The sequence below is a fragment of the Oncorhynchus gorbuscha genome, unplaced genomic scaffold, assembly GCF_021184085.1.
Source record: "Oncorhynchus gorbuscha isolate QuinsamMale2020 ecotype Even-year unplaced genomic scaffold, OgorEven_v1.0 Un_scaffold_1823, whole genome shotgun sequence".
Classification (NCBI taxonomy): Eukaryota; Metazoa; Chordata; class Actinopteri; order Salmoniformes; family Salmonidae; genus Oncorhynchus; species Oncorhynchus gorbuscha.
This window is the reverse complement of record NW_025746496.1, coordinates 28,238-50,790: the sequence shown is the minus strand read 5'-3', so window position 1 is coordinate 50,790 and position 22,553 is coordinate 28,238. Positions and strand designations below refer to the sequence as shown.

The 22,553-nt window shown below is 44.8% G+C and overlaps 1 protein-coding gene across 1 annotated transcript; it reads left to right on the top strand.

Moving 5' to 3' along the window:
• Positions 1-7,678: 7,678 nt before the first annotated feature.
• Positions 7,679-21,523, top strand: LOC124024287 (zinc finger protein 345-like). Its single transcript, XM_046338275.1, has 3 exons — positions 7,679-8,282; positions 19,736-21,452; positions 21,503-21,523. Exons 1-2 carry the CDS (start codon positions 7,910-7,912, stop codon positions 21,217-21,219), a joined length of 1,857 nt encoding a protein of 618 aa, XP_046194231.1. The 5' UTR covers positions 7,679-7,909; the 3' UTR covers positions 21,220-21,452; positions 21,503-21,523.
• Positions 21,524-22,553: the final 1,030 nt, after the last annotated feature.

Below are 22,553 nucleotides of genomic sequence, written 5' to 3'. Positions count from 1 at the left end.
TGCTGGGAAGAAAGGTTTTGGTTTTGGTGCGCTAGTGAAAGCCGATGCACCACACATCATTGTTACGCATTGGATTCAGCACAGGCATGCGTTGGCAACAAAAACCTTGCCTCCAAAACTGGCAGAAGTATTAAATATTGTAGTGGAATGTGTGAACTATGTGCCAACTAGTGCTCTGAGGCACCGCATCTTCAGTGAGCTGTGTAAAGAAATGGGCTCTGAATTCGAGGTACTTCTGTACCATTGTAATGTTCGGTGGTGTCCCGGGGACAGGTGCTGAATCGTGTTTTTGCCGTGCGTGTGGAATTAGCCCTGTTTTTGCAAAAGCACCAACATTGTCATGCAGATTGCTACAAAAATGAGTTCATTCTCATTTTAGCGTACATGGCTGATATCTTCGCAGCTCTCAATCACCTCAATCAAAAGATGCAGGGCGGTGGAGTCAACATCATCGAAGTGGAGGAAAACCTGAAGGCTTTTCAAAAAAAGCTACCGTTATGGAAACGACGAACAGAGAACGATAACTTCGCAAACTTTCCCCTGCTGGACGACTGTGTAAGTAAGATCGAAGATGTATCTGGAATCGGAGACATTTCTGTACCTGCGGAACTGAAGCAAGCAATTGCCACGCACTTAGATGAGCTTCCAAAGTCTCTCGACGGATACTTCCCTACAAGAGAGTCATATCCAGCATGGGTGAGACAGCCGTTCACGTTTAGTGTTGAGACAACAGATGTCAATGATGAATACCTCGATGAAATCATTGAAATTCAGCAGAGCCAGGTTCAACAGCAACTCTTTAGAACAACAACGCTTTCAACATTTTGGTGTCATCAAATGGTAACGTACCCTGTTATTGCTAAGAAAGCTCCTGAGATTTTCATACAACATATCTTTGCGAGCAATCCTTTGAGGATGCTGGACATAAACAAAGAAAAGCAACAGACTTTGTTGCGAAAAGGACATGAGAGTGGCACTTGCCAAGGTGAAGCCGTGCATTTCTGAACTGGTCTCTGAAAGGCAACAGCAGAAATCACACTGATTTGCAGTAAATATTCATTAATATGTTTTTGTTTTTGTGTGAAAATCATGTTTTGATGATTTTGTTCTTTGAACACAGTGATGTTGACGCACGGTTCATTTTGTGCACCAGTAAAATATATACCTATGTTTTGAATTTGAAAAAAAATCATAATTTATTTTTCCAATTAAGGGTTCGGTGAATGCGCATATGAAACTGGTGGGGTTCAGTACCTCCAACAAGGTTAAGAACCACTGATATATATATATATGGCTATAGGCCACCAAGTGCTAAAGGTCTATATGGGATATATATGGATATATATATATACACACGGCTATAGGCCACCAAGTGCTAAAGGTCTATATGGGATATATATGGATATATATATATATATATATATATATATATATATATATATATATATATATATATATATATATATATATACATACACACGGCTATAGGCCACCAAGTGCTAAAGGTCTATATGGGATATATAGATATACAGTGGGGCAAAAAAGTATTTAGTCGGCCACAAATTGTGCAAGTTCTCCCACTTAAAAAGATGAGAGAGGCCTGTAATTTTCATCATAGGTACACTTCAACTATGACAGACAAAATGAGAGAAAAAAATCCAGAAAATCACATTTATTTGCAAATTATGGTGGAAAATAAGTATTTGGTCAATAACAAAAGTTTATCTCAATACTTTGTTATATACCCTTTGTTGGCAATGACAGAGGTCAAACGTTTTCTGTAAGTCTTCACAAGGTTTTCACACACTGTTGCTGGTATTTTGGCCCATTCCTCCATGCAGATCTCCTCTAGAGCAATGATGTTTTGGGGCTGAATCCTTTAGTGCCTTTTGGCAAACTTCAAGCGGGCTGTCATGTGCCTTTTACTGAGGAGTGGCTTCTGTCTGGCCACTCTACCAAAAAAAACGCCCTGATTGGTGGAGTGCTGCAGAGATGGTTGTACTTCTGGAAGGTTCTCCTGTCTCCACAGAGGAACTCTGGAGCTCTGTCAGAGTGACCTTCGGGGTCTTGGTCACCTCCTGACCAAGGCCCTTCTCCCCCGATTTCTCAGTTTGGCCGAGCGGCCATCTCTAGGAAGAGTCTTGGTTTGTTCCAAACGTCTTCCCTTTAAGAATGACAGGGGCCGACCTGCAATGCTGCAGAAATGTTTTGGTACCCTTCCCCTGATCTGTGCCTCAACAAAATCCTGTATCGGAGCTCTAAGGACAATTCCTTGGACCTCATGGCTTGGTTTTTGCTCTGACATGCACTGTCAACTGTGGGACCTTTATATAGACAGGTGTGTGCCTTTCCAAATCATGTCCAATCAATTGAATTTACCACAGGTGGACACTGAACAAGTTGTAGATACAGCTCAAGGATGATTAATGGAAACAAGATGCACCTGAAAGCAATTTTGAGTCTCATAGCAAAGGGTCTGAATACTTATGTAAATAAGGTATTTCTGTTTATTATCTGTTGTCATTATGGGCTATTGATGACACTCCTCTGAAACAAGATAGTCTAACCATCAGAAAAAACCTCTTCCTTAGCCTACACCTCCCGCTGCTGCTGGCCTTTGTAAATTCTGACGTTATGCTCCTATAGTCTCTGATAATAGGCTACACCAGCAGTCGTCAACTGTGGGACCTTATATAGACAGGTGCGTGTCTTACCAGTCCACTCCTTTGCATGGTCTGATGCCCCTAATCTGGGTAACAGTCTCTCTAGGTAACAGTCCACTCCTTGTCATTACCAAAGAGACTGGGCCTTTCAGCGATCTCAACTGTGAGAGTATACGTGCTTTTACACACAGATTGTAACATGTAATAATCAACCAACAACTGATAAGTCAATTCCGCAATAGAGTGAATATTGGAAGAACCGAGACGCAACAGGAACCGGAAGTGCTGACTGCTAAGGGAACAGAGTGGAGGATTTTAAGGGGACGGTTTTGGTACAAACTTCATAAAGGAACATTTCTTTGGAAGACTGTTGTGGAGGGAGAAGAGTAGATAGGCACAATGTGTAGCTACAACACAGACTGCTATGTAAGGTTGAGTTAAAATCTATAGAATGTTACTACAACACAGACTGCTATGGAAGGTTGAGTTAAAAGCTATAGCGTGTAGCTACAACACAGACTGCTATGGAAGATTGAGTTAAAAGCTATAGCGTGTAGCTACAACACAGACTGCTATGGAAGGTTGAGTTAAAAGCTATAGCATGTAGCTACAACACAAACTGCTATGGAAGGTTGAGTGAAAGCTAGGATGAAGCTACAACACAGACTGTTATGGAAGGTTGGGTGAAAGCTAGGATGTAGCTACAACACAGACTGCTATGGAAGGTTGGGTGAAAGCTAGGATGTAGCTACAACACAGACTGCTAAGGAAGGTCGGGTGAAAGCTTGGATGTATCTACAACACAGACTGTTATGGAAGGTTGAGTGAAAGCTAGGATGTAGCTACAACACAGACTGCTATGGAAGGTCGGGTGAAAGCTAGGATGTAGCTACAACACAGACTGCTATGGAAGGTTGAGTGAAAGCTAGGATGTAGCTAGCTGTAGAATGACTAGCTAGTGTCGTCCAGGGGATGGATTGGAATGGAATGTAAGAGGTTGGATATTGTGATGCCATGCTGCTAAAATACTGCTAAATTGCTTAATTGTTTAGTTGGTTGGTTCAGCGTTGTAATTTGTTAATATTGCTACATAACTATCTAATGAACTAACTGTAGCTAGCTATATGGTTACAGCATCTAGATAAACTAGCTAGCTAGATTACATTCAAGTTGGCTCCATTGTGGCTAGCTAACTCTGTCTCACTAACGTTAGCTAGCTAGATCGCTGTTTTACATGCTAACCAGACAGGCCATTTTTTATTTTCTAGCTAACCTAGGTAGGTTGAGTTAAAAGCTATAGCATGTAGCTACAACACAGACCTCTATGGAAGGTTGCGTTAAAAGCTATAGCATGTAGCTACAACACAGACCTCTATGGAAGGTTGCGTTAAAAGCTATAGCATGTAGCTACAACACAGACCTCTATGGAAGGTTGCGTTAAAAGCTATAGCATGTAGCTACAACACAGACTGCTATGGAAGGTTGCGTTAAAAGCTATAGCATGTAGCTACAACACAGACCTCTATGGAAGGTTGCGTTAAAAGCTATAGCATGTAGCTACAACACAGACTGCTATGGAAGGTTGCGTTAAAAGCTATAGCATGTAGCTACAACACAGACTGCTATGGAAGGTTGAGTGAAAGCTAGGATGTAGCTACAACACAGAATGCTATGGAAGGTTGAGTGAAAGCTAGGATGTAGCTACAACACAGACTGCTATGGAAGGTTGAGTTAAAAGCTATAGCATGTAGCTGCAGGGCAGACTGCTATGGAAGGTTGAGTGAAAGCTAGGATGTAGCTACAACACAGACTGCTATGGAAGGTTGAGTTAAAAGCTATAGCATGTAGCTACAGGGCAGACTGCTATGGAAGGTTGAGTGAAAGCTAGGATCTAGCTACAACACAGACTGTTATGGAAGGTTGAGTGAAAGCTAGGATCTAGCTACAACACAGACTGATATGGAAGGTTGGGTGAAAGCTAGGATGTAGCTACAACACAGACTGTTATGGAAGGTTGGGTGAAAGCTAGGATGTAGCTACAACACCGACTGCTATGTAAGGTTGGGTGAAAGCTAGGATGTCGCTACAACACAGACTGTTATGGGAGGTTGAGTGGAAGCTTGTAGCTACAACACCGACTGTTATGGAAGGTTGGTTGAAAGCTAGGATGTAGCTAAACACAGACTGCTATGGAAAGTTGAGTGAAAGCTAGGATGTAGCTACAACACCGACTGTTATCGAAGGTTGGATGGAAGCTAGGATGTAGCTACCTGTAGAATGACTATAAAGTGTCGTCCAGGGGACGGATTGGAATGGAAAGTAAGAGGTTGGATATTGTGATGGCATGCTGTTAAATTGCTTAATTGTTTAGTTGGTTGGTTCAGCGTAACTGTAGCTAGCTATATGTTAACAGCAGCTAGCTAGCTAGATTACATTCAAGTTGGCTCCATTGTGGCTAGCTAACTCTGTCTCACTAACGTTAGCTAGCTAGATCGCTGTTTGACATACTAACCAGACAGGCCATTTTTAATTTTCTAGCTAACCTAGGTAGGTTGAGTAAAAAGTTATAGAATGTAGCTACAGGATAGACTGCTATGGAAGGTTGCGTTAAAAGCTATAGAATGTAGCTACAACACAGACTGCTATTGAAGGTTGAGTTAAAAGCTATGTAATGTAGCTACAACACAGACCTCTATGGAAGGTTGTGTTAAAAGCTATAGCATGCAGCTACAACACAGACTGCTCTGGAAGGTTGCGTTAAAAGCTATAGCATGTAGCTACAACACAGACTGCTCTGGAAGGTTGAGTGAAAGCTAGGATGTAGCTACAACACAGACTGCTATGGAAGGTTGAGTGAAAGCTAGGATCTAGCTACAACACAGACTGTTATGGGAGGTTGGGTGGAAGCTAGGATGTAGCTACCTGTAGAATGACTAGCTAGTGTCGTCCAGGGGATGGATTGGAATGGAAAGTAAGAGGTTGGATATTGTGATGGCATGCTGCTAACATGCTGCTAAAATTGCTTAATTGTTTAGTTCAGCGTAACGGTAGCTAGCTAAACTAGGTAGCTAGCTATATAGTGCGAGTGTGGCCCAGTGTCTTTCCCGGCCCATCCCTGTGACCAGCGTCCTCTCTCTCACTAACGCTAGCTAGCTGTTTTAGATGCTAACCAGACGGGCTAAACTAGGTAGCTAGCTGTTTTAGATGCTAACCAGACATGCTAAACTAGCTAGCTAGCTGTTTTAGATGCTAACCAGACGGGCTAAACTAGGTAGCTAGTTGTTTTAGATGCTAACCAGACATGCTAAACTAGCTAGCTAGCTGTTTTAGATGCTAACCAGACGGGCTAAACTAGGTAGCTAGCTGTTTTAGATGCTAACCAGACAGGCTAAACTAGGTAGCTAGCTGTTTTAGATGCTAACCAGACGGGCTAAACTAGGTAGCTAGCTGTTTTAGATGCTAACCAGACAGGCTAAACTAGGTAGCTAGCTGTTTTAGATGCTAACCAGACGGGCTAAACTAGGTAGCTAGCTGTTTTAGATGCTAACCAGACGGGCTAAACTAGGTAGCTAGCTGTTTTAGATGCTAACCAGACAGGCTAAACTAGCTAGTAGCTAACCAGATGTTTAGCTGTTTTAGATGCTAACCAGACGGGCTAAACTAGGTAGCTAGCTGTTTTAGATGCTAACCAGACGGGCTAAACTAGGTAGCTAGCTGTTTCAGATGCTAACCAGACGGGCTAAACTACTAGGTAGCTAGCTGTTTTAGATGCTAACCAGACGGGCTAAACTAGGTAGCTAGCTGTTTTAGATGCTAACCAGACGGGCTAAACTAGGTAGCTGTTTTAGATGCTAACCAGACGGGCTAACCTAGCTAACTAGCTGTTTCAGATGCTAACCAGACGGGCTAAACTAGGTAGCTAGCTGTTTCAGATGCTAACCAGACGGGCTAAACTAGGTAGCTAGCTGTTTTAGATGCTAACCAGACAGGCTAAACTAGGTAGCTAGCTGTTTTAACCAGATGCTAACCAGAACCAGACGGGCTAAACTAGGTAGCTAGCTGTTTTAGATGCTAACCAGACGGGCTAAACTAGGTAGCTAGCTGTTTCCAGATGCTAACCAGATAGGCTAAACTAGGTAGCTGTTTTAGATGCTAACCAGACGGGCTAAACTAGGTAGCTAGCTGTTTTAGATGCTAACCAGACGGGCTAAACTAGGTAGCTAGCTGTTTTAGATGCTAACCAGACGGGCTAAACTAGCTAGCTAGCTGTTTCAGATGCTAACCAGACGGGCTAAACTAGGTAGCTAGCTGTTTTAGATGCTAACCAGACGGGCTAAACTAGGTAGCTGTTTTAGATGCTAACCAGACGGGCTAAACTAGGTAGCTAGCTGTTTTAGATGCTAACCAGACGGGCTAACCTAGCTAACTAGCTGTTTCAGATGCTAACCAGACGGGCTAAACTAGGTAGCTAGCTGTTTTAGATGCTAAAGACGGGCTAAACTAGGTAGCTGTTTTAGATGCTAACCAGACAGGTTAAACTAGGTAGCTAGCTGTTTTAGATGCTAACCAGACGGGCTAAACTAGGTAGCTAGCTGTTTTAGATGCTAAACTAGCTAGCTAGCTGTTTTAGATGCTAAACTAGCTAGCTAGCTGTTTTAGATGCTAAACTAGCTAGCTAGCTGTTTTAGATGCTAAACTAGCTAGCTAGCTGTTTTAGATGCTAAACTAGCTAGCTAGCTGTTTTAGATGCTAACCAGACGGGCTAATCTCTATTGCACTCCACACTGCCCTTTCTCACCGGAATGCTACAGCTCAGCGTTCAACACCATAGTGCTCATCACGAAGTTAATATGGACCCCGAGACGAAACACCCGCCCTCCGACAACTGGATCCTGTACTTCCTGACGGGCCGCTTCCGGTACAGTAGGGGGCGGTGCTTCCGGTACAGTAGGGGGCGGTGCTTCCGCCTCTCGGTCCGTTGCGATCCGCCGATAAAAACTCAAAGAAGAAGAGCGACAACAACAGCAGCCATCTCAGTAGCTTGCTCGTCAACATATCGGAAACATTCCAGCTCTTAAAGAGTCTTTCGGGTATTTTAGGCACTGTGTTTTGATCACATTTCTGTCGTTTAGCTCATTATCTCGTTTAATTTCCTATTTACGTTTTTGTTGTTATTTATTTAGCTGACGTGGCTGGTTAAGTTAGCATTAGCCTTGTTAGCTAACTGTTAGCCCTCATCCCCGACCATGAGTTCACCAAGCTACTCGCCTCCTGATGAAGAGGAGGAGGAGGTCTGCTGGACGGAGAAAGAGGGTCTGTGGCTGAATGTTGTCGTGAAAGAGGAAGAGGAAGAAGAGGATGTCACAGTAACAAAAGTAGAGGAAGAGGAGGTTGTTACAGTAAAACAAGAAGTAGAGGGTGAGGCTGTTACAGTGAAAGAAGAGAAAGATGTTTTCAGAGTGAAAGAGGAGGAGGAAGAGGAAAAGGAGGATGTGACTGTGAAAGAAGAAGAGGAGGAAGAGGATGATGCAGTTTTTGGAGTGAAGGAGGAGCAAGAGGAGGAGGGGGAGATGACTGTCACATTGAAAGACGAGGAAACAGGAGATCTGATTAACACCAGTAAGTACTGTCTTAAAAACAGGGGCATTTACTCCGCAGTTGTTGAACTGATGTGACAAAAGCTATGAAAAGTACCCAGCTTTTTAATTGATAAGAAATAGTCATTTCATATCCACAAAATATGCTGTCAAATAAAACAATTTGTCACATGCGCCGAATACAACAATACCATGAAATGCTTCCTCACAAGCCCTTAACCAACATTGAATTTGACCTTTATTTAACTTGGTAAGTCAGTTAAGAACACATTCTTATTTACAATTACGGCCTAGGAATGGTGGACTGACTGCCTTGTTCAGGGGCAGAACGACAGCCGACTGGATGGTGGACTGACTGCCTTGTTCAGAACGACAGACTACTGGATGGTGGACTGACTGCCTTGTTCAGAACGACAGCCTACTGGATGGTGGACTAACTGCCTTGTTCAGGGGCAGAACGACAGCCTACTGGATGGTGGACTAACTGCCCTGTTCAGAACGATAGACTTTTAACTTGTCAGCTCAGGGATTCGATCCACCAACCGTTCGTTTACTAGGCTACCTGCTCTAACCACTAGGCTACCTGCTCTAACCACTAGGCTACCTGCTCTAACCACTAGGCTTTGTACTCTAACCACTAGGCTACCTGCTCTAACCACTAGGCTACCTGCTCTAACCACTAGGCTACCTGCTCTAACCACTAGGCTACCTGCTCTAACCACTAGGCTACCTGCTCTAACCACTAGGCTACCTGCTCTAACCACTAGGCTACCTGCTCTAACCACTAGGCTCCCTGCTCTAACCACTAGGCTCCCTGCTCTAACCACTAGGCTCCCTGCTCTAACCACTAGGCTCCCTGCTCTAACCACTAGGCTACCTGCTCTAAACACTAGGCTACCTGCTCTAACCACTAGGCTACCTGCTGCTACCTGCTCTAACCACTAGGCTACCTGCCTCTAACCACTAGGCTACCTGCTCTAACCACTAGGCTCTAACCACTAGGCTACATGCTCTAAACACTAGGCTACCTGCTCTAACCACTAGGCTACCTGCTCTAACCACTAGGCTACCTGCTCTAACCACTAGGCTACCTGCCTCTAACCACTAGGCTACCTGCTCTAACCACTAGGCTCTAACCACTAGGCTACATGTCTCTAACCACTGGGCTACCTGGCTAACCACGAGGCTGCCTGCTCTAACCACTAGGCTACCTGCCTCTAACCACTAGGCTACCTGCTCTAACCACTAGGCTCTAACCACTGGCAAATGTCTCTAACCACTAGGCTACCTGCTCTAACCACTAGGCTACATGTCTCTAACCACTGGGCTAACTGCTCTAACCAGGCAACCTGCTCTAATCACTGGCAACCTGCTCTAACCACTAGGCTACCTGCCTCTAACCACTGGCTAGCCTAACCACTAGGCTGGTGCCTCTAACCACTGGCTACCTGCTCTAACCAGGCTACCTGCTCTAACCGCTGGCTACCTGCTCTAACCGCTAGGCTACCTGCTCTAACCGCTAGGCTACCTGCTCTATCCACTAGGCTACCTGCTCTATCCACTAGGCTACCTGCTCTAACCACTAGGCTACCTGCTCTAACCACTAGGCTACCTGCCTCTAACCACTAGGCTACCTGCCTCTAACCACTAGGCTACCTGCTCTAACCACTAGGCTACCTGCTCTAACCACTAGGCTCCCTGCTCTAACCACTAGGCTCCCTGCTCTAACCACTAGGCTCCCTGCTCTAACCACTAGGCTCCCTGCTCTAACCACTAGGCTCCCTGCTCTAACCACTAGGCTCCTGCTCTAACCACTAGGCTACCTGCTCTAACCACTAGGCTACCTGCTCTAACCACTAGGCTACCTGCTCTAACCACTAGGCTACCACTGGCTACATGTCTCTAACCACTGGGCTACCTGCTCTAACCACGAGGCTGCCTGCTCTAACCACTAGGCTACCTGCCTCTAACCACTAGGCTACCTGCTCTAACCACTAGGCTCTAACCACTAGGCAAATGTCTCTAACCACTAGGCTACCTGCTCTAACCACTAGGCTACATGTCTCTAACCACTGGGCTACCTGCTCTAACCACTAGGCAACCTGCTCTAATCACTAGGCAACCTGCTCTAACCACTAGGCTACCTGCCTCTAACCACTAGGCTACCTGCCTCTAACCACTAGGCTACCTGCTCTAACCGCTAGGCTACCTGCTCTAACCGCTAGGCTACCTGCTCTAACCGCTAGGCTACCTGCTCTAACCGCTAGGCTACCTGCTCTAACCGCTAGGCTACCTGCTCTAACCGCTAGGCTACCTGCTCTATCCACTAGGCTACCTGCTCTATCCACTAGGCTACCTGCTCTAACCACTAGGCTACCTGCTCTAACCACTAGGCTACCTGCCTCTAACCACTAGGCTACCTGCTCTAACCACTAGGCTACCTGCTCTAACCGCTAGGCTACCTGCTCTAACCGCTAGGCTACCTGCTCTAACCGCTAGGCTACCTGCTCTATCCGCTAGGCTACCTGCTCTATCCACTAGGCTACCTGCTCTATCCACTAGGCTACCTGCTCTATCCACTAGGCTACCTGCCTCTAACCACTAGGCTACCTGCTCTAACCACTAGGCTACCTGCTCTAACCACTAGGCTACCTGCTCTAACCACTAGGCTGTCTACCACCCCATTAGAGTTCAAGAAGAGTTAAGAAAATGTTTAGCAAATAAGCTAAAGTAAAAAGTAACACAATAAAATGACAATAAATAGGCTTTATACAGGGGGTACCGCTATCGAGTCACTGTGGAGGCTATATACAGGGGGTACCGCTATCGAGTCAGTGTGGAGGCTATATACAGGGGGTACCTGTACAGAGTCAATGTGGAGGCTATATACAGGGGGTACCGCTATTGAGTCAGTGTGGAGGCTATATACAGGGTGTACCGCTATCGAGTCAGTGTGGAGGCTATATACAGTGTGTACCGGTATCGAGTCAGTGTGGAGGCTATATACAGAGGATACCTGTACAGAGTCAATGTGGAGGCTATATACAGGGGGTACCTGTACAGAGTCAATGTGGAGGCTATATACAGGGGGTACCGCTATCGAGTCAGTGTGGAGGCTATATACAGGGGGTACTGAGTCAGTGTGGAGGCTATATACAGAGGGTACTGAGTCAATGTGGAGGCTATATACAGAGGGTACTGAGTCAGTGTGGAGGCTATATACAGGGTGTACCGCTATTGAGTCAGTGTGGAGGCTATATACAGGGGGTACCGGTATCGAGTCAGTGTGGAGGCTCAGGGGGTACTGTGGAGGCTATATACAGGGGGTACTGAGTCAGTGTGGAGGCTATATACAGGGGGTACCGGTATCGAGTCAAGGTGGAGGCTATATACAGGGGGTACCGAGTCAATGTGGAGGCTATATACAGGGGGTTCAGGTTAGTTGAGGTAATTTGTACATGTAGGTAGGGGTGAAGTGACTATGCATAGACAGATAATAAACAGAGTAGCAGCAGTGGTGTACAAAACAAATGGAGGAAGAGGGGGGGTGGGGGGGTCAATGTAAATAGTCTGGTGGCCATTTTGATTCATTGTTCAGGATTCTTATGGGTTTGGGGGTAGAAGCTGTTGAAGCTGTTGGGGGTAGAAGCTGTTGAGTCTTATGGACCTTGACTTGGCGCTCCAGCACAGCTTGCACATGCGGTAGCAAGAGAGAAATCAGTCTATGACTTGGGTGACTGGAGTTTCTTAAAAACTGTTGGTCCTTCCTCTGACACCTCCTGGTATATTGTTCCATTAAGAACGATCCCACATCTAGAAAAGGCACTTGAAAACATTTGAAAAAAAGGTTGTTTTATCTTGACGGTAAAACCTCAACACTAAAGTTGTTCTTTTTTTTTGCAGCTTTGAAATAGTTCCCTCTAAAGAGGACGAATCACAACTCTATCAATAACCTTATAATAGAACAGCTGATTGGCTGATTGCCGGGGGCGCAGGGTAGCCTAGTGGTTAGAGCGTTGGGCTAGTAACCCCAAAGGTTGCAAGTTCGAATCCCATAGCTGACAAGGTACAAATCTGTCCCTGAACAAGGCAGAACGACAGATTTGTTCCCAGGCCGTCATTGTATAATAAGAATTTGTTCTTGACTTGCCTCGTTAAATAAAGGTTAAGGTTAATAAAGGTTAAATAAATAAAACATTTTATGTAGATGACAACCAGATGTGCTTAATTTGACTCCAAAGAGGGAAGTGGCCACAATGGGCTTCTTAAAGTGGCCAAAATGGGCTTCTTAAAGTGGCCACAATGGGCTTCTTAAAGTGGCCACAATGGGCTTCTTAAAGTGGCCACAATGGGCTTCTTAAAGTGGCCACAATGGGCTTCTTAAAGTGGCCACAGTGGGCTTCTTAAAGTGGCCACAATGGGCTTCTTAAAGTGGCCACAGTGGGCTTCTTAAAGTGGCCACAATGGGCTTCTTAAAGTGGCCACAGTGGGCTTCTTAAAGTGGCCACAGTGGGCTTCTTAAAGTGGCCACAGTGGGCTTCTTAAAGTGGCCACAGTGGGCTTCTTAAAGTGGCCACAGTGGGCTTCTTAAAGTGGCCACAGTGGGCTTCTTAAAGTGGCCACAGTGGGCTTCAAAGCACAGTGGGCTTCTTAAAGCGGCCACAGTGGGCTTCTTAAAGCACAGTGGGCTTCTTAAAGCGGCCACAGTGGGCTTCTTAAAGCACAGTGGGCTTCTTAAAGTGGCCACAGTGGGCTTCTTAAAGCGGCCACAGTGGGCTTCTTAAAGCGGCCACAGTGGGCTTCTTAAAGCGGCCACAGTGGGCTTCTTAAAGCGGCCACAGTGGGCTTCTTAAAGCGGCCACACGTGGGCTTCTTAAAGCGGCCACACGTGGGCTTCTTAAAGCGGCCACACGTGGGCTTCTTAAAGCGGCCACACGTGGGCTTCTTAAAGCGGCCACACGTGGGCTTCTTAAAGCGGCCACACGTGGGCTTCTTAAAGCGGCCATATGTGGGCTTCTTAAGTTACGCTGTGTAAACAGTCTTCACATTTATGAGTTAGCACAATAGAATCGCTTTTAACAGAGAGTCATTTTGAATTGATTCAGAACACCAATTCAGTTCTCTCATTAACCTGGCTCTTCAATAAAGAGTCATTTTGAAATTATTCAGAACACCAAGTCAGTTCTCTCATTAAACCTGGCTCTTCAATAAAGAGTCACCTTGAATTGATTCAGAACACTAACATCAATACTGTCATTAACCTGACTCTTCAATAAAGAGTCACCTTGAATTGATTCAGAATCAAATCAAATCAAATTTATTTATATAGCCCTTCGTACATCAGCTGATATCTCAAAGTGCTGTACAGAAACCCAGCCTAAAACCCCAAACAGCAAACAATGCAGGTGTAAAAGCACGGTGGCTAGGAAAACTCCCTAGAAAGGCCAAAACCTAGGAAGAAACCTAGAGAGGAACCGGGCTATGTGGGGTGGCCAGTCCTCTTCTGGCTGTGCCGGGTAGAGATTATAACAGAACATGACCAAGATGTTCAAATGTTCATAAATGACCAGCATGGTCAAATAATAATAAGGCAGAACAGTTGAAACTGGAGCAGCAGCACAGTCAGGTGGACTGGGGACAGCAAGGAGCCATCATGTCAGGTAGTCCTGGGGCACGGTCCTAGGGCTCAGGTCCTCCGAGAGAGAGAAAGAAAGAGAGAATTAGAGAGAGCATATGTGGGGTGGCCAGTCCTCTTCTGGCTGTGCCGGGTGGAGATTATAACAGAACGTGGCCAAGATGTTCAAATGTTCATAAATGACCAGCATCGTTGAATAATAGTAAGGCAGAACAGTTGAAACTGGAGCAGGAGCATGGCCAGGTGGACTGGGGACAGCAAGGAGTCCTCATGTCAGGTAGTCCTGGGACATGGTCCTAGGGCCCAGGCCAGTTGAAACTGGAGCAGCAGCATGGCCAGGTGGACTGGGGACAGCAAGGAGTCATCATGTCAGGTAGTCCTGGGGCATGGTCCTAGGGCTCAGGTCCTCCGAGAGAGAGAAAGAAAGAGAGAAGGAGAGAATTAGAGAACGCACACTTAGATTCACACAGGACACCTGAATAGGACAGGAGAAGTACTCCAGATAAACAAACTGACCCTAGCCCCCGACACAAAACTACTGCAGCATAAATACTGGAGGCTGAGACAGGAGGGGTCAGGAGACACTGTGGCCCCATCCGAGGACACCCCGGACAGGGCCAAACAGGAAGGATATAACCCCACCCACTTTGCCAAAGCACAGCCCCCACACCACTAGAACACTAACATCAATACTGTCATTAACCTGACTCTTCAATAAAGAGTCATTTTGAAATGATTCAGAACTGTTGGTTAAGGGCTGGTCATTTTCACTGTGAGGTCTAACACCTGTTGGTTAAGGGCTGGTCAGTAAGCATTTCACTGTGAGGTCTACTACACCTGTTGGTTAAGGGCTGGTCAGTCAGCATTTCACTGTGAGGTCTACTACACCTGTTGGTTAAGGGCTGGTCAGTAAGCATTTCACTGTGAGGTCTACTACACCTGTTGGTTAAGGGCTGGTCAGTAAGCATTTCACTGTGAGGTCTACTACACCTGTTGGTTAAGGGCTGGTCAGTGCATTTCACTGTGAGGGTTGGTTAAGGGGCTGGTCAGTCAGCATTTCACTGTGAGGTCTACACCTGTTGGTTAAGGGCTGGGTCAGTAAGCATTTCACTGTGAGGTCTTCACCTGTTGGTTAAGGGCTGGTCAGTAAGCATTTCACTGTGAGGTCTACTAAAGCGTCTGCTAAATGGCATATATTATTATATATTACTACACCTGTTGTATTCAGCATTTCACTGTGAGGTCTATACACCTGTTGTATTCAGCATTTCACTGTGAGGTCTACTACACCTGTTGTATTCAGCATTTCACTGTGAGGTCTACTACACCTGTTGTATTCAGCATTTCACTGTGAGGTCTACTACACCTGTTGTATTCAGCATTTCACTGTGAGGTCTACTACACCTGTTGTATTCAACATGTGACAAATGCTATTTGATTTGATTTACAGCAGGTCTAGTTAGATTTAACTGAGAAAGCATCAAAGTAATGTGTTTTCAAATGTTACTGTGTCAGTTTGGACACACAGATACTTAGCTCATAATTTGTGGAGAACTGTTCCTTGATGGACAGGCTATTGTACCACACACAGAGATATTTTCCTTTATTCAGGACATTTAGAATGACAGCACATTACAGAGTAGCCTTATTATTATTATTAGTAGCCTAATGGGATTATTCACAAAATTATCTGGTGATCAGGTTATGAAATGTCATGACAAAGACATTTTAGTTTCCATGTTTCACCTGAAATATTAAATTATTTATAGTTCTAGGTCTGTGTTGTTGTTAGGGGTCCTACAGTAGGTCTGTGTTGTAAGTTAGGGGTCCTACAGTAGGTCTGTGTTGTAAGTTATGGGTCCTACAGTAGGTCTATGTTGTTATTAGGTGAAGTTATGGGTCCTACAGTAGGTTGTTGTAAGTTATGGGTCCTACAGTAGGTCTATGTTGTATGTTATGGGTCCTACAGTAGGTCTATGTTGTAAGTTATGGGTCCTACAGTAGGTCTATGTTGTAAGTTATGGGTCCTACAGACATTTACATTACATTTAAGTCATTTAGCAGACGCTCTTATCCAGAGCGACTTACAAATTGGTGCATTCACCTTATGACATCCAGTGGAACAGTCACTTTACAATAGTGCATCTAAATCTTAAAGGGGGGTGAGAGGGATTACTTATCCTATCCTAGGTATTCCTTAAAGAGGTGGGGTTTCAGGTGTCTCCGGAAGGTGGTGATTGACTCCGCTGTCCTGGCGTCGTGAGGGAGTTTGTTCCACCATTGGGGGCCAGGGCAGCGAACAGTTTTGACTGGGCTGAGCGGGAGCTGTACTTCCTCAGTGGTAGGGAGGCGAGCAGGCCAGAGGTGGATGAACGCAGTGCCCTTGTTTGGGTGTAGGGCCTGATCAGAGCCTGGAGGTACTGAGGTGCCGTTCCCCTCGCAGCTCCGTAGGCAAGCACCATGGTCTTGTAGCGGATGCGAGCTTCAACTGGAAGCCAGTGGAGAGAACGGAGGAGTGGGGTGACGTGAGAGAACTTGGGAAGGTTGAACACCAGACGGGCTGCGGCGTTCTGGATGAGTTGAAGGGGTTTAATGGCACAGGCAGGGAGCCCAGCCAACAGCGAGTTGCAGTAATCCAGACGGGAGATGACAAGTGCCTGGATTAGGACCTGCGCCGCTTCCTGTGTGAGGCAGGGTCGTACTCTGCGGATGTTGTAGAGCATGAACCTACAGGAACGGGCCACCGCCTTGATGTTGGTTGAGAACGACAGGGTGTTGTCCAGGATCACACCAAGGTTCTTAGCGCTCTGGGAGGAGGACACAATGGAGTTGTCAACCGTGATGGCGAGATCATGGAACGGGCAGTCCTTCCCCGGGAGGAAGAGCAGCTCCGTCTTGCCGAGGTTCAGCTTGAGGTGGTGATCCGTCATCCACACTGATATGTCTGCCAGACATGCAGAGATGCGATTCGCCACCTGGTCATCAGAAGGGGGAAAGGAGAAGATTAATTGTGTGTCGTCTGCATAGCAATGATAGGAGAGACCATGTGAGGTTATGACAGAGCCAAGTGACTTGGTGTATAGCGAGAATAGGAGATGTTGTAAGTTATGGGTCTTACAGTAGGTCTATGTTGTAAGTTATGGGTCTTACAGTAGGTCTATGTTGTAAGTTATGGGTCCTACAGTAGGTCTATGTTGTAAGTTATGGGTCCTACAGTAGGTCTATGTTGTAAGTTATGCGTCCTACAGTAGGTCTATGTTGTAAGTTAGGGGTCTTACAGTAGGTCTATGTTGTAAGTTATGGGTCCTACAGTAGGTCTATGTTGTTATTAGGTGAAGTTATGGGTCCTACAGTAGGTCTGTGTTGTAAGTTATGGATCCTACAGTAGGTCTATGTTGTTGTTAGGTGAAGTTATGGGTCCTACAGTAGGTCTGTTGTTAGTTAGGGGTCTTGCAGTAGGTCTATGTTGTTATGGGTCCTACAAAGTTATGGGTCCTACAGTAGGTCTGTGTTGTCAGTTATGGGTCCTACAGGGGTCTATGTTGTAAGTTATGGGTCCTACAGTAGGTCTGTGTTGTCAGTTAGGGGTCCTACAGTAGGTCTATGTTGTAAGTTATGGGTCCTACAGTAGGTATGTGTTATTAGGTGAAGTTATGGGTGCTACAGTAGGTCTATGTTGTAAGTTATGGGTCCTACAGTAGGTCTATGTTGTAAGTTAGGGGTCCTACAGTAGGTCTATGTTGTAAGTTATGGGTCCTACAGTAGGTCTATGTTGTAAGTTATGGGTCCTACAGTAGGTCTGTGTTGTAAGTTAGGGGTCCTACAATAGGTCTATGTTGTAAGTTAGGGGTCCTACAATAGGTCTATGTTGTAAGTTAGGGGTCCTACAGTAGGTCTATGTTGTAAGTTATGGGTCCTACAGTAGGTTAATGTTGTAAGTTATGGGTCCTACAGTAGGTCTATGTTGTAAGTTATGGGTCCTACAGTAGGTTAATGTTGTAAGTTATGGGTCCTACAGTAGGTCTATGTTGTATGTTATGGGTCCTACAGTAGGTCTATGTTGTATGTTATGGGTCCTACAGTAGGTCTATGTTGTAAGTTATGTGTCCTACAGTAGGTCTATGTTGTAAGTTATGGGTCCTACAGTAGGTCTATGTTGTTATTAGGTGAAGTTATGGGTCCTACAGTAGGTCTATGTTGTAAGTTATGGGTCCTACAGTAGGTCTATGTTGTATGTTATGGGTCCCACAGTAGGTCTATGTTGTAAGATAGGGGTCCTACAGTAGGTCTATGTTGTTGTTAGGTGAAGTTATGGGTCCTACAGTAGGTCTGTGTTGTAAGTTATGGGTCCTACAGTAGGTCTGTGTTGTAAGTTATGGGTCCTACAGTAGGTCTATGTTGTTATTAGGTGAAGTTATGGGTCCTACAGTAGGTCTATGTTGTAAGTTATGGGTCCTACAGTAGATCCATGATGTCATCTGAGACCATTCAACAGTCTCGATTTACCAGGTTATTACTGCTAGACAATAAACCTTTTTGGTGGGTTGTCATAGACTTACAATTGTTGTTTTGAGTATTTCTTACATTCTCTAAGAGTATTTGGTTGTGATAATTGCAAAATATGTATTTTGGATGCAGCAGTTGTTAGCTTAAATGCTAATGCTAGGCTGGAAGCATAGCTGTTAGCTAGAATGCTAAAGCTTATTGACATAGGCTGGTAGCAAAGCTGTTAGCTTGAATGCTAATGCTAGGCTGGGAGCAAAGCCGTTAGCTAGAATGCTAACGCTTATTGACATAGGCTGGTAGCAAAGTGGTTAGCTTGAATGCTAATGCTAGGCTGGTAGCATAGCCGTTAGCTAGAATGCTAACGCCTATTGACATAGGCTGTTAGCAAAGCTGTTAGCTAGAATGCTAACGCTTATTGACATAGGCTGGTTGCAAAGCTGTTAGCTAGAATGCTAACGCTTATTGACTTAGGCTGGTAGCAAAGCTGTTAGCTAGAATGCTAATGCTAGGCTGGTAGCAAAGCTGTTAGCTGGAATGCTAGCGCTTATTGACATAGACTGGTTGCAAAGCTAGCCAAAGAGCTTTTTACTGGTTGAAATTAAAGTAGTTTTTTAAGTATAAAGCAGTTGATTTGAAACAATGGCACAAACGAGCCTTTACCATTATAATCCAAACGTAGTGTGAAATTCACTCACAAGCAACCTGTAAATGGAGGCTATTTTTGCTGTCAGTCTATGATAACTCCCCTGAGTTTTCCCCCACTGTGGTGAATTAGCACCTAGGTTTTTTACAGCTGTATTAACTAGAATCATCCACTACATACTACCGTGAGAAAGAAATCAAGACACTGTGGCTGTTTTTGCTCACTCGAATGTCCTTAAGATAGTTTTCAAGTAAGTTTTGTAAAAGCATTTTTAAAGATTTCATTACAGACTTAAATTGTTATAAAACATCACGGGCAATCAAATCAAATTTATTTATAAATATATTCTTATATCAGCTGATGTCTCAAAGTGCTGTACAGAAACCCAGCCTAAAACCCCAAACAGCAAGCAATGCAGGTGTAGAAGCACGGTGGCTAGGAAAAACTCCCTAGAAAGGCCAAAACCTAGGAAGAAACCTAGAGAGGAACCAGGCTATGTGGGCTGGCCAGTCCTCTTCTGGCTGTGCCGGGTGATAACAGAACATGACCAAGATGTTCAAATGTTCATAAATGACCAGCATGGTCAAATAATAAGAAACCAATCACCTTTTACCTCAAATAAACAGTGGATATTCGCTGTTGTGGGCCGTTAAGCCCTTTAACCATCTGTCTGACTTTGTTATTCACACAGGAGAGAGACGTGACTATAGTGGATCCTCTGGGGAGCTTCAACAACAGCATGACGCTGACGAGGCAGAGAAGAGTCTCTCCACATCAGAACACCTCAAGAAACACCAACGGAAACACACAGGGAAGAAACCTCACTGCTGCCCTGACTGTGGGAAGAGTTACTCAAGATCAGATTCACTAAAACTTCACCAGAGAATTCACACAGATGATAAATCTCACTGCTGCTCTGACTGTGGGAAGAGACTTACCTCTTCGGCAGACCTTATAAGACACCAGAGAATCCATACAGGAGAGAAACCATATAGCTGTGATCAGTGTGGGAAGAGTTTTAATGTTCCAAGCAGCCTGAAAACACACCAGAGAATTCACACAGGAGAGAAGCCTTATAACTGTTGTCAATGTGGGAAGAGTTTTTCTTCATCTAGCCGTCTGACTATACACCAGAGAATACACACAGGAGAGAATCCTTATATCTGTGATCAATGTGGGATAAATTTTACTACATCTAGCCAGCTGTCTTTGCACCAGAGAACACACACAGGAGATAAGCCTTATAGCTGTAATCAATGTGGGAAGAGTTTTGCTCACTCACGCAGCATGACAGCACACCTGAGAATACACACTGGAGAGAAACCTCACTGTTGCTCTGACTGTGGGAAGGGATTCCACTCTTCAGCAGACCTTAAAATACATCAGAGAATCCATACAGGAGAGAAACCTTATAGCTGCTCTGACTGTGGGAAGAGCTTTTCAAAATCATCTACATTACAATCACACCAGAGAATTCACACCGGAGAGAAACCTTATAGCTGCTCTGACTGTGGGAAGACCTTTTCAAAATCATCTACATTACAATCACACCAGAGAATTCACACTGGAGAGAAACCTTATAGCTGTTTTCAATGTGGGAAGAGTTTTACTGAATCTAGACGGCTAACTACACACCAGAGAACACACACCGGAGTGAAACCTTACCACTGCTCTGACTGTGGAAAGAGATTTGTTTCGTCAGGACATTTAAAATCACACCAGAGAACACACACAGGAGAGAAGCCTTATAGCTGTGATCAATGTGGGAAGAGCTTTACTCACTCAAGCAGCCTGACTATACACCAGAGAAAACACACAGGAGAGAAACCTTATAGCTGTGATCAATGTGGGAAGAGTTTTGTTACATCTAGCCAGCTGACTATACATCAGAGAACACACACAGGAGAGAAATCTCATAGCTGTGATCAATGTGGGAAGAGTTTTGTTACATCTAGCCGTTTGACAATACACCAGAGAACACACACAGGAGAGAAACCTTACAGCTGTGATCAATGTGGGAAGAGTTTTGTTACATCTAGCAGTCTGACTATACACCAGAGAACACACACAGGAGAGAAACCTTATAGATGTGCTCAATGTGGGAAGTGTTTTACTACATCGAGCCATTTGACTATACACCAGAGAACACACACAGGACAGAATCCTTATAGTTGAAATCAATCTGGGAAGAATTTTACTCAGCCAAACTAGCTGATATCACACCAGAGAACACACACAGGAAATAAATATTGTAGCTGTGATCAATGTGACAAGAGATACTCTGGTAAAAAAATATCTGATTAAACATCAGAAAATACATGAAGGAGTTGTTTCATGATATCAATGAATTAATGTCACAATGTAGAATGTTGTAGAAGGGGTATTTTAATGATGTCATAATGTAGAATGTTGTAGAAGGGGTATTTTAACGATGTCATAATGTAGAATGTTGTAGAAGGGGTATTTTAACGATGTCATAATGTAGAATGTTGTAGAAGGGGTATTTTAATGATGTCATAATGTAGAAGGGGTATTTTAACGATGTCATAATATAGAATGTTGTAGTAGGAGTATTTTAACGATGTCATAATGTAGAATGTTGTAGAAGGGGTATTTTAACAATGTCATAATGTAGAATGTTGTAGTAGGAGTATTTTAGTTAAACATGTCACAATGTAAAATATATATTGAGTGAGAGATCCTTCCTTCCCTTGTGCGCCTTCACTCCGGGTCTTTGTCCACTACTTAGTACACACAACCTACAGACAAGAACAGTATCCCACCCGCTTCAAGTGCACATCCCACATTTCTGAGGGATTTCCGTTCACACAATTTCTGAGACTGAAGCTCTTGTGTGTCGTAGTAAAACAGAGGCTGGAAATGTAGAGGGAGTTTGAGGCTCATCGCCCCCCCTCCCCCTGAAATAATGGCTTGATGATGCTCTCAGTAGAAATGTAGAGGGAGTTTGAGGCTCACCCCCCCTCCCCTAAAGGCTCATCGTCATCTTGATGAGTCCTCCCTCTAGTCTTGATGCCATGTCCTCCCTCTAGTCTTGATGCCATGTCCTCCCTCCAGTCTTGATGCCATGTCCTCCCTCCAGTCTTTACGTCCTCCCTCTAGTGTTGATGCCATGTCCTCCCTCTAGTCTTGATGTCCTCCCTCCAGTCTTGATGCTATGTCCTCCCTCTAGTCTTGACGTCCTCCCTCTAGTCTTGATGCCATGTCCTCCCTCTAGTCTTGATGCCATGTCCTCCCTCTAGTCTTGATGCCATGTCCTCCCTTTAGTCTTGATGCCATGTCCTCCCTTTAGTCTTGATGCCATGTCCTCCCTCTAGTCTTGACATCCTCCCTTTAGTCTTGATGCCATGTCCTCCCTCTAGTCTTGATGCCATGTCCTCCCTCTAGTCTTGATGCCATGTCCTCCCTCTAGTCTTGATGCCATGTCCTCCCTCTAGTATTGATGCCATGTCCTCCCTCTCGTCTTGATGTCCTCCCTCTCGTCTTGATGT